The 12,196-nt window shown below is 46.1% G+C and overlaps 1 protein-coding gene across 2 annotated transcripts in view; it reads left to right on the forward strand.

The window, feature by feature from the left end:
* The window catches only part of PAPPA (pappalysin 1), a 161,981-nt gene that overhangs the window by 112,075 nt on the left and 37,710 nt on the right, over positions 1-12,196 (forward strand). For both annotated transcript variants that reach the window (XM_015878745.2, XM_015878746.2), the window contains exons 13-14: positions 1,631-1,844; positions 9,607-9,775. In XM_015878745.2, the coding sequence (XP_015734231.1) occupies positions 1,631-1,844; positions 9,607-9,775 (383 nt within the window). The remainder of the gene's footprint in view (positions 1-1,630; positions 1,845-9,606; positions 9,776-12,196) is intronic.

The following is a 12,196-nucleotide window of genomic DNA, read 5'->3' on the forward strand; positions in this document are numbered from 1 at the left end:
GACTTGTTAAGCCCCTGTTTGAGTTGTTGGGATCCGAAAGCCCCAGCAACTGCAGCACAGCTCTGAGGTCTAGTTTGTTGTGGACACCACCTGAGTGCAAGGAATGGAACCGAAGTGAATAAACAGCCTCATACCATAAGGTCTTTTTTGGCTTTCCATCAGAGAAGGCAGAAACTTCCAAGGAATTTGGGAACTCAGGATTTCAAGTATTAACTGCACCTGTTTGTAAGTGAGAAACGTGCACTGTTCCACAAGGAGCTGATATCAAAAGACTTGTGGGAGGCAAGTAGACAGGGAGGTTATTTCAGGGTCAGATAAAGACCAAAACAAAGAGAGGCTGGCTTTTTTTTGTTTGATTTTATTTTATTTTTTTTTTATTACAGGAAGATTGTTTTAAAGCAGAGGGTAGGAGATGTTTAAAGAGAGTGGTCAGAAGTCTGTCTTAATTCACAGGAAATCACTTTCTAAGGAGAAAAAAATGAAAACTTTATTTATTTATTTTTTATTCTTCCCCTTTTGAACCAAGAAACCTGAACTGGAAAATAATAATAATAGTGATCCCTGAGCCAGTTAAACATGCAAATGGGATTTGTTTTATTTCAAAGGCGGGAGTGTATCGGGGTAGCCAAAGGGCCTGGGCCAAAGCCATTGCTGGGGGAGCTCCAGCAATGAGTGTGGAGCTGAAGCCAAGCGGATCCTCGGAGCGGTGCCACGGAGCTGCCGGGACAAGGCTTTGCTGTCAGCCACCCAGCCTGAGCCTGGAGGAAAGGGTGCTGAGGGCAGGAGGTGTCTGTCTGTCCTCCCAGCTGCCCTGGATGCGTTGGGTCCATGGGAAGGCAGGTTGGCTCTGCTGGCAGGTAGGGATTTCATCCTGGTGGCCACCGAGCACCTCCTCTGCTGGAGAAATGGGACTAAATAGTCCCCTCACACTTCATTGGTGCTGCTGAGCACCGCAACATCTTGAGATGCTTTTTCTTGAGACAAAATTCTCCTCACCCTCAGTCAGTCCATCGCTTCTGCTTCTCCCTCCAGGACCATCTTTGCCTCTTTTAGGAAAGAATGAAATATCCCAAGGCTGAAAACCATTATTGAAAAGCAAAACTGAGCACGCTTGGCATAGAGGTCATGTAAAAGAGAAAAAGAAAAGGGGAAAAAAAAAAACACGTTTTATGCTGGGTGCTAATGACATGCACAGCTACAAACAAGCCACTGGTGCACTGCCCGTGGTGCACAAAGCCACCCAGCCTGCCGGTCCCATTTGATGCACTGGATAAAGGCTCCAACTGTCCCCTCCGACGGGTTTCACAATAGCTCAACTCCGCTTCCTCCGTGATGGTTGCTCCTGATTTAACAGAGCACAATAGAAATGTGGCTGTGGTCTAAAGAGCCAGCTCTGAGAGTCTGCCGCGCTCGCAGAGAGAATGGCAGCCTTTCTTCAGCTGTCTGCAGGGATATACTTCTGTGCTAAGCTCTCCGGAGCGATTTGGGAAGCCCCTCCAGGCAGCTTACCATAACTTTTCAGCTCTATAGGGCCATTCCTATGGGTGAAATGCTTCTGAAGTGCTCACGGCTTCGGGAAGTGATTGTGTTCAGTCTGACCCTTCCTCTGATCTTGTCTCTCCTCTGGCAGGTGTCCACGTCCTGAGCTGCAGGAACAATCCCCTGATTATCCCCGTCATCCATGACCTCAGTCACCCTTTTTATCACACCCAGGCTGTCCTCATTAGCTTCAGCTCCCAGTTTGTGGCCATCTCCGGGGTGGCCCTGCGTTCCTTCCACAACTTCGACCCCATCACCGTCAGCAGCTGCCAGCGAGGACAGACGTACAGCCCAGCAGAGCAGAGGTGAGCCGCCGGCCCGCGCCCTCACCCCCACCCACCGCCCTACACCGGGTGAGGGAGGGCAGGGGGGCACCACGCCTGAACCCTGCTGACCCCTTTGTGCTGCCGCTGAGAAACCGGCACTGTTCTTATTGAGAAGGATGGATGGGACATTTAACCCGCATAGGATACCGCTAGTGAATTATTTCCTCTTCCTTTCTCCTCCCTCCTTTATGCTGCGCTTGGAATTGGGGCCAGTTAACACCCCGTGCATCCCCCTGCTTGCAGCCACTCACACGTCGGCCCGGATCTGGCCTGCTTTGTGCTGCTGAAGTGCTGGGGGGACCTCCCATGGAAGAGTCCATGCGGGCACAAAGTGATGCCCCGCATCCTGCCCGGTGCTCAGCCCCACACTCCCAGCCCTCGCAGTGCTCCCACGGCTTCAGCAGTGCCCTCCGCACCTCTCCGGATCCTTCCCACCTTCTGAAAAGCTCAGTGGGACCCCCCAGGATGAAAGGTTTATGGCTGCCGTTTTATTCTTGTTGTTATTGCAGACACATCAATAGATCACCACCAACCCCTCTCGGTCTCCGCTTTACAGCATCCCACAGAGATGGTGACCTTTGGTGGCCTCTGGTGCGGCAGCTTTGCGGAGCCTTTCAGCAGAGCGGTGAAAAGAAGAGGGGGAGAATTTAGCAAAAAAAAAAAAAAAAACACAACAAAAAAACCCTGAAAGAATCATTTTTTTTTCCCCGCTGTGAATTCTGAGTTGTGAGCGGTCGTCATAGCATAGCAGCAATAGTAAAACAAGTCGCACATCCCTGCAAAGCTCTGCTCAGCCTCCTAAGCAGGCTGTCAGGGTTTTGATAATGTTCTGGCGTGCTTTTAGGAGCTGCTTTGATTCCAGGAAAAGGGGAGGGGGGGGGAGGGTGAGAAAAGGGGAGAGGGAGGGGAAAAATAATCATAAGGAGAAAAATAATAATAAGAGTGTATCTATGGCTAAATCAATCCAGTCCATGTGTTCTGACCTAGATTCAAGGAGTCTGATCATTCTGTGCAATAGGTTGTGTGAATGGAGAGGCCCAAAGGCAGCAGCAGCGAGTTGCTGATGAGAAGTACAGTTTGTGGGACAGAAAAAGAAGGACCCAGTTCAGAACCACATTCCTCCCTCTGGTTTTGCAGTGGGGACTGAACCGTTTGTTCGCTTATGAAATTAGAAGTGCTCCGTGTTTGGAAAGTTATTTCCTTAATAAAAAATGCTTTCCCCTTAGGCAAAGCTTCGGAGGGCCTCTGCAGCGCAGCAACGCGGCCTTTAGAAATCTCTTGAAGGATCACCTGCTCTGTGCGGCCTTTTTTTTCCCTCTTTTTTTTCCCTCTTTTTTTTCCCCCCTTTTCCTTGAATTTTTGGTAGTGTTTTGTGTTGTCGATGCAGCGCACCATCCCAGCCCTTTGCTCTCTAACCCATCAGTCACAACCCTTCTTGTTCAGAGGAACATTGCAGGTCTTGCAGGTTGCAATGCTGGGTTGGACGTTGAGCTGCCCATGTCAGTCAAGGAATGAGACTGAAAGAGAGCCCTGATCCAAAGCCAGTTGAAATCAGTGGGTTTTTTTCCACTGACTGCAGCGCTGTAGTGGAAGGTGTCCAACTGGCCCTGCGGTGGGATCGTTTGGGGTGATGGTTTATGTCGTCTTCTGTACTATGAGCTCTAAGCAGCTGTGCAGCCAAGAGGCAGGTGAGCATCAAAGCCCTTTGCTCTCTTCCTGCTTCATTGATTTCCCCAGTAACAACATAGAGCAGGACTTATTGCATTCACTCTTTACCAGGTTAGGAGCTGGGTACTCCCCTTTTACCACTCGTGTTCTTTGCCATACCCCATCTGAGCATGGTCCCATGCAGCCCACATTTCCTACTCCCTTTTCCCCACTGGCTGCATTTGCCTGATATGATTTCTTTTTATTTAGTTATTTTTTAAGGAATTTCTTCTTATGCACAAGCATCAACTTCACCGCTTTCATTTTCCCTAGGTAAACAAGGATATTTTTGCCTCCTTTTTGGCTTCTCTCTACAAGAGATATTATTTCTCTCTCTTCAAGGAGAATTATTTTGGTTGGAGAGGATTTATAGGCAGATACAGGCACTTCTAGGCGAGGGTGCAGACTTTAAATACATGAGGGAAAAGAAATATATCGGCCCTTAAATGTGAACACCGTTTTTATTATGAGGGTGAATGGATCTCTGCCGTGAATTAGGGGCAACCTAATAAACGATAATAAAACATGCTTATTTCCCCCCCCCTCAAAATATGAGTTACAGTTTGTATTTTAAAAGGGAAAACAGAGCTCAAATGTGAAAATCCCATCCAGCTTTATAGGTAGCTGTCCTTAGTTATCATTAGCTCTCTCTGAAAATCCATTCCATCCTTCTGAAGACATTTATAGAGGATTTAAGGAAATTCTCTGTGCTTTCCAGCTGTGTTTTTGCAGTTGTTGTTGTGTTTTCTGCCGCAGCTGATCACAAGCTCTTTTTCTTTCAGCAGAAGTTTACCCAACTGCTGGAGATGGGCTGTAAAAGCAAAGCTCTTTATTATCACATGGCATTCTCAGGCTGGATATGGTGACCAGTTTGTTCTCTGGCATTGGTTTTGTACTCAAATGATAACACTTGTATTATTTCCTGTTCAGCCTTGGGGAGCAGATGTATGAGCAGGACATGGTAGAGATGGACTGATGGTTGGACTAGATGATCTTAGTGGTTCTTTCCAACCCTAATAACTTGTATGATTCTATGACAGTGAAATGGGATGTGCAGAAGCAGTCGTATAGTTCCACCCTCACAGTCATTGGAGCACCATGGAAACCTGTGCATTGGGGCTGCCCTTGGCCTCAGCAATCAGGACTTTGACTTCATCACAATGTAGGGAAATAAGAGCAGGGGCTGCCCATGCTTGGCAAGGCATCCCCTGCCAAGTGCTATTTCTCCTGGGCAGCATTTCCCCTTCATCCCACCTGGTCCCCAAGGAGCCCTCTCCATCCCCTTTGCTTCGTCTTGTTTTCTCCTGCTGTCAGCTCCTCCAACAAGAAATGAAGAGAAATCTCCAGCAGTGTAGAAAATGCAATTGCCCTTTATAACTGTAGTTATTTTTTTCCCTTTTTTATACCAAAAGAACAGGTTTCCTCATCTCTGTTTTTGTTATTTAATGCAGCTTTCTATTTACCGTGTGGGCCACCTTTCCCCTGGCCCTTTCCCCTGCCCTGTGTTCTGTCATTAAGCACAATCTCTGTCAGCTCGGTTCTGGTGAAATTAATGAATTTCTCACAGAACTGTTAATCATAGGAGCTTTGGTCCGTGACATGTGTTATAATTCAGTGGGTTTTTAACCTTCGCCCCATTTTGGTAATTGGCAGACGGCATCATTTGGCTTTTATTAAAGTGGAACGTGATGCCCTTTCTTTGTTTGTGAAGAGCTGGCGGGGCTGTGAGCACTCAGGCACCCAGGCCTGCCCCAGTGTGTGGGGCCCTGAGAGTGTTATGGGCTCCATAGAACCACTGGCCAGCACAGCTCGCACTATAGGGTGCACCGAGCCCATTCCTGGGGCTGCTGCCCCATCAAGTGTGGGGACTGGCATGTCCCAGATCCCCCACAGCTCACCTGGGGCTGGATTGAGTGTTTGCAGTAAATCACAGTGTTGGTGTGAGACGTATGTGTGATGCTACAGAACAAAACCTTATGATGTTCTGGATCTGCAGCCAATGTTGGCCTGGGCTGTGGAATAGGGACTTTGTTAATCGGATGATGGTTGGAGTTTTCTTGTACACAAGCATGTACTGTGTGCTTATATGCTCACCTATACATATATATGTGTCAGAGCTGTCCTAAGGAAACAGATAATTAAGGCACTGTGTTGAGTTTTTGGAAAAGTGCTTGACCCTGAGGTTAGGGAAAAAACCATTTGGCTGCTATAAGCTTTTCGAAGGAGGAAGTGCTGGTTTGTTTTTGTGCGAGGAAGGAAGAGTTCCACTTAATTGTTACGGTTTTCTATAAACATGTTAAAATACAAATGTTTCTAGGATTGTGTCACCAAGACCCCAATTTAGCAAAGCCTTTAGCTATTTGCTTACATCCCCCTGTAGTCAAATCTATCAGTGGGACTTAACCATGCTTTTGAAGTTAAGCACATATTTAAGTGCCTTGCTGAATCGGGGCCAATATTGGCACAGAGAAATAAAGATTTAGAAGCTAATGACTGAGCTCATTTAGATTAGGGATGGGCAGAATGGATTTGAGTAAAGTAAGAACTGGCTCAGAACTTCAGCCTGCATGTGAAACTCACTCAGCTCTGGGCTTTTTACATGGCTGAAATGGTTTGTCTTGGTCTGTGTTCGTAACATTCTGCAGGCAGTGGAAACTGTGAAATGTTCTTGCACTCAGCTTGGTGCAAAAATGTTGTTTTAGGAAGTCGTACATTTGTAGAGCAAGAACAGGAGCAGGTGAATCACAAGGTGGATCTCGTAAAATACACAAAGTCAGAGTATAACCCAAGCACCGATGCTTGATTCTTATTGATATCAGAACACTGAGTGGTCTTTGGGTCGCTTTCCTGGCTTTTGTCCAGTACTTTTGCAAGCAATTCCCAGATGCATTTGGAGAGTCAGAATAGACCAGGGATGACTTGGAATAGGCAGTGCTGATGAAGTCACTCAGTTCTGATTGCAAGAAAATGGGTTGAGCTGTCTCATGCCAGGAAGCAACATGAGTTATAGTAGAAGTGATTTAATGTTCAGATACTCTATATTGCTTCTTTCCAGAGTCATACATGGTTTCTGGAACATGTGATGATTAACCACTGTTAAATGGCAGTACCCAAGCAAAAGAGCTTCTGTAACCCACAGTTCTGTAATACGGATGTGATGGGTTCTTTGTCTAAATTTCCTACTTGGAGATACTCATTTCTCCTTTATTCAGCGTTTGCAGAACTCAATTCAAGATCATGACTTCAAAATTCATTGGGATTTATGGCTGACAGTAGCTGATACCAAATTGGAACCAGTAGCTAGAGAACCAGAAATATTTAAATTAGAAACATTTGGTGGCAGTGGTTGTTTTTTTACAAAAAGTGAATGGTTGTATTGTTTGTCACTGAAGTCATTCATATAGAGTTACAGACAGAGAGAGCTGCCCAGATGATCTGCTAACCGAGGCATAATCTGGAGCCTAGAGGGGGTGGCTAAAAATGTTCCCTGGCCAGTTAAGAAGACCACAAGGGGACTTGTAAACAGAAAGAAGAACATCACAATAAGTGTTTCTTAATGCCTTTGTCTGTGGTGTTTCAGTTCTGTAGGACTGTTAAGCTCAGGCTTGCTCATCTGGTGTCCTGATCTGAACTCAAAGAATTAGATTCTTTCTCTCCTTTACATTGAAGGAAGTGAAAAGCAATGCTGTTTTCTGTGGTGGTGTTGCTCCAGATTTCTCTTGGTGCAACAAAAGTTTTCTTAGGCTCGTCCTTCCCTTGGAAAGCATTCAGTTCTACATCTGTGCGTTGAATGTTGGTTCACTTGAGACATCAAATGAAATAGGTCTTCTGTTATTTTATTTCTCCAAGTTTTGTGCAAAAACGTTTTCAGATTTTGCATGTTTTGCAATGGGCATGAAGGTTTGCAATATTGTGCTTCTGAGAATGGCTTGGCAGTGGTGTTCATTTTTTTCCCCTCAATGAGTCAACTTCCTTGTCTCTGGAGTCTTGGCATGGAAGGGACTCATATGGCAGCTTCACTGTCTGAAAAATGGAGGGGAATGAAATAATGCATAGACTTCATGTGTGGGTGAACTGGGACATGTAGTAAGGATTCAGTGAGGTATCAGTCATTGATTATGCTCTCTCAGCATCCATGTTCAGATATTCTTCTGATTTACTGGTGACATACTCAACTAGTGACTACCCAGCCTCACGTGCTGCAATTCACACTCTTGGCCAATTCATATTGGGCACTGTCTATTCTAACCTCATTTCCTTGCAGGAGGGGACCACCTGGGCTCTGGGATGTACCAACCGGTTGTTCTTCCCCCATCTCATGCCTTTCTCATCAGTGAAAAGTGAAGTCAGTGGCAGTTTAAATTTGTAGGTCAGGCAGTGAGTTGCAATGACTGGAAAAGATGCATGAAGCCCTTGGTAGAGAGGGATTCTACTGAAGGGAGGGTCATTGTGCTCTGTGATGAGCATCACCTACCAGTCATACTGCTGGCAGACCGCATGCTGTGTGTTGTGTATGAGGGCACTGAGCTGGCCAGTGTAGAGGCAGAATTCTTCTTCCTCAGCCCCATTGATGTCAATACTTTGTGTGCACGATGAGAAAATAAGATCTGTTTGAATGCAGAAATTGTGTATAGCCCATCACTCTGCAGGGAACAAGAAACCTTAAATGACTGGCAGGGAGCACTTCTCATATAGCACCTGTCTGGGGCAGAGAAATGAGCTGTGGAGGTGCGTAATGCTGTCATTTCACCTGGCACAGAAGTCAGTGCAAATGCGCTTCTCCATCACTAATGTGGGCATAGCAACACCAGCCCAGGTGTCTCACAGGGGTGCCGAGAAAATTAATTAGATCATGTCTGCACAACACTTTGAACACAGCTAAACATCGTGGACATGCTAAGTCCTGCGCTTAGTGAGGTGGATGGCTATTTGGTGGCTCTTAACCTTTTTTTCTAGGAGAAAGGAATATCTCGCTTGTAATCAGTGTCTAAAGATGTGTGTTGATTCCTTCCTTCTGTAACTTGGGGTGTTTTGGGTTTTTCACCCATAAAGTTGGTGAATGATGTCAGGATTCTCCCTTCTCAGAATTTAGCTGTATTTAATGTAAAGGCAGATTGCTTTGTAGGAATCTTTAACCCTAGAAACTTTGCCACTAATCCAACAGAATATCTTTGCATGTGCTTTAGGATTCCCAACACTTCCATTGCCCTGGAGCTGAAGGACTGTCCCACACCCCATTTGGTTTCATGCTAAAATGTTTGACTCGGGTCATCAGAAATGGTTAAAGATCTGATGTCTGCCAGACATCTCCGTGTATACAAGAATAAAACAAAATGCTCTTTTTACAAGTTATGCTGAATGTTAGAATAATTCACTGTCGAGAGAGCAGTGAGTTTCCATCTGGGGAAACATTTTATGGATGGCAGGACAGCAACCAGAGAGATCTGAAATGACAGCATGCTGCTGAGCTTGATAAGAGCTTATCAACACAGCTACACGGCTGATATTTGGTGTTCCCCGTGAAGTGGAATGAAATGGATGTGTTGATTCCTATCGAGTTTCGCAGAGATAAGAGAAACCCTTCCTCCATGTACACACACATGCACACTTATCACTGGCAGTATCAGGCACTCCTGACTTCAGCAGTAGCTCGGATGGGGCACAAATGCTGTTCTTGGAGGGGGACTGCTCACATGGGATGTACGAATGCATGTTGGTACAGCACAGGAAGGTTGTGGTGCTGTTGTTTGTGCTGTTTCTCTCTAAGAGTGTTGCAGAACAGAAAGCCATTCTGCAGACTTGGCAGGCTCTTCCCTTTTGCAGCAAGACCTGCAATTTGCTCTCATTGTCATCACTGTTCCCACTGCCCCAGTCCTTCAGGAGATGCCACTAAAGGGTGTGTTTATTGGTCAGGACCACTTTGCTGAGTGGGCCCGGAGTGCAATCATGTGCCTGCAGCCTGGCACACAATCTTGCTGGTTTTGGAATGACCTAAAGGAACTGAATGCAAATGCCACTTCTTGTCTCCCCACAGCTGTGTCCATTACTCCTGTGAAGCCACAGACTGCCAGAAGCTGGAGATAGACAACGCGTTGCTGAACTGCACGGGGGGTGGATGGTACAATGGAGCCCAGTGCAATGTGAGCTGCAGGACGGGCTACATTCTGCAGGTCCAGAGAGATGACGATCTCAGCAAGAACCAGGTTTGTGCTAATGTTTTTGTGTGAGCCACAAAAGATGGATGAGCAAATGGGTGTGGAGAAGTTGAGAAATAACCCAGAATCTCAGCTCAGCAATGGGACGGGGCCTTATCCAAATAGTTTTTTCTCCAAGTAGGAGCCATCTGGGTTGGTGGTGGCCTCCATTGGCACCTCCCTGCCTGTTGTGGGGACAGCACACACATCTGGGGCTGGGGGCAGGCGGCTGCTCTCGGCAGCCTGTCTGTATTTGTGAACTATCATGTTCTTCATGAGCTCCCAGAGAGGGGAGACAGAGAGGAGGGGAATGAGTCAGCCCTTTCAACTCAATTACAAAACAAATACAGGACCCCGTGAGCTGGGCCTCTTCCATCCTAATTGGCATCAGCACCAGAACCCCAGCTCCAGCTGAGCAATTTTACAGAACAGAAAACAAGTTCTCAAACAAGCCTGAATGGCTGAACCAGGAAATAGTTGGAAATGATCTGTACATTGAGCACGCAGGAATCCAAAACCAAATAAAACAGCTTAAACGTGTTTCACCAGAGCTGTGTTATTTAAATGCAGAAAGTACCTTTTGGGGAGGCTCAGCCAACTGTGTATGGTTCTTCTCTGAGAAGTCTGGTTTTGGAGCCTTGATCAGATTCATATGACAGGAGTGGAGGCTTTTAGCACCCTTAGCTAATATGATTCACTGCCTATTACAACATCCTTCCTCTCACTCTTCTCTACTATTGCACTTTTTGTCTTTTTTTCCACTGATACAATCTGAGAGCCCTATGGATTCATTTGCTCTGTGCTGTGCAGGGATGGAGTGAAGCATCTTAGAGATGTCCCTGATCAACAGAGCACTATCAGCACATGGTTTGCAAGCATACGCACGTGCTTCAGAGATCTGTTGAATAGGAGCAGACAGTTTCTTTCCCCATCATCTTGTTTTATTTCTTTCTGTAAGGTGTTTTAAGCCAGAATTTGTGGAACGTGCATGCAAGAAATGAACTATCAGAGCAACTCCAGAATCTGTGGTTTGGACTCCTTATATTGTGTTGTATTGAATTGCATGGTGCTCCTGCCACAAATCTTTCCCAGCTTCGGTTCTTCTAATCACAGGCAGTTGGAGATGAGATGGGATACGTGGCTTGTTATCTCTGCTTGTGGGACTTCCAGCTTTTCCATAGAGCTGATGGGTCTTTCACTGTTGTCATTCAGTTGGGTGTGTGTCCTGGTTAGACTGATTGGCGGGACAAGAGTGTTGTTTTTCTTGCTTAGCTGACAGTGAGGAAGGCTGCATAAGGGGGAGGAAGGAAGGGAGTTTTACACGTGCTGATACTTCATTCTTGGGTAGAAGGGAGACGAAGGAGAGGTGCAGTGCCTCAAAGAGCAGTCCAAGCATTAGTGCTGGTGATGACTGGCACGCAAGTGAGGATGCTCTGGTTTAGCATCTGAACCGCATCCATCTTCTGTAATTCACTGAAAGGCAGGAAAAAAAGGGGGAAAAAAGGGCAAACAGAGAATTAAAGCGAAGTTTTCAAAAGCACCTCGGTGATGGAAGGGCACGAGTCACATCTCAAATCAATCTTGTACATCTAAAGGTTTTTTGAAGATCATCCTAACAGTTCCTGCACCTTCTGGCTTCTTTGTCTTCTTGAAGCCACCATTTTAAAAAATCTTGGGGAAAAAAAACACAACTTCATTCATCTTTGCTCTTTTGAGCAGTTCCTGTTCCCAAACCCTGTGACACTCCACAAAGTCACCAAACCCTAAAAGCATCAGCCCCATGCGCAGCAGCAGAAACCATTTGCTGTCCTTAAAACAAAACAAAACCTGAGCTGTTTTCTTTGTCTGAGGCTCTCTCTCACATCTTAATTTAGGGATAACAACAACAACAAATGGGCTGGCATACTGATGGAGGCAAAGCCATCACATATCTTTCTTCACAAAGAAGATCCTGGGATGTTTTCATTTTCCCCCAATGTCCTCCCAGCCCCCTGACAACTCCATCGCTCTTTCTTCTTCTCTCTCCTGCTTCCCCCTTTGTCTTTCACTGCCTTCCTCCCCCTTGTCCTTCACTGAAAGCCCCGCTCATTCAGTTCCTTGTTGTCATCTCTCCTTGAAGCTACCACCACTGCTGCTCTGGTCAAGAGGTGTTATTTAAAACCCAGCAGCTCCCTAATGTTGTGCAAAGGCATCATCAATCATGCCAGGAAAAGAAAGCAAGGCTCATGTGGGTTCAATTAGAGGCACAGTAGTGGGCAGAAGTGGAAGAATACTTAGAGGGGAGGGCACAGCTGTTCATTTTTAAGGAGAGGAAACTTCACACGTGAAGCATCGCTTGAAGAAGGAGCCAGCTGGGATCTCGGGCAGCAGGAAGGAGACATGAATTCTCCCAAGCTCTTAAAAGTCCCAAGAAACAAATCTTTCTGACAC

The sequence above is a fragment of the Coturnix japonica genome, chromosome 17 (genome assembly GCF_001577835.2).
Source record: "Coturnix japonica isolate 7356 chromosome 17, Coturnix japonica 2.1, whole genome shotgun sequence".
Classification (NCBI taxonomy): domain Eukaryota; kingdom Metazoa; phylum Chordata; class Aves; order Galliformes; family Phasianidae; genus Coturnix; species Coturnix japonica.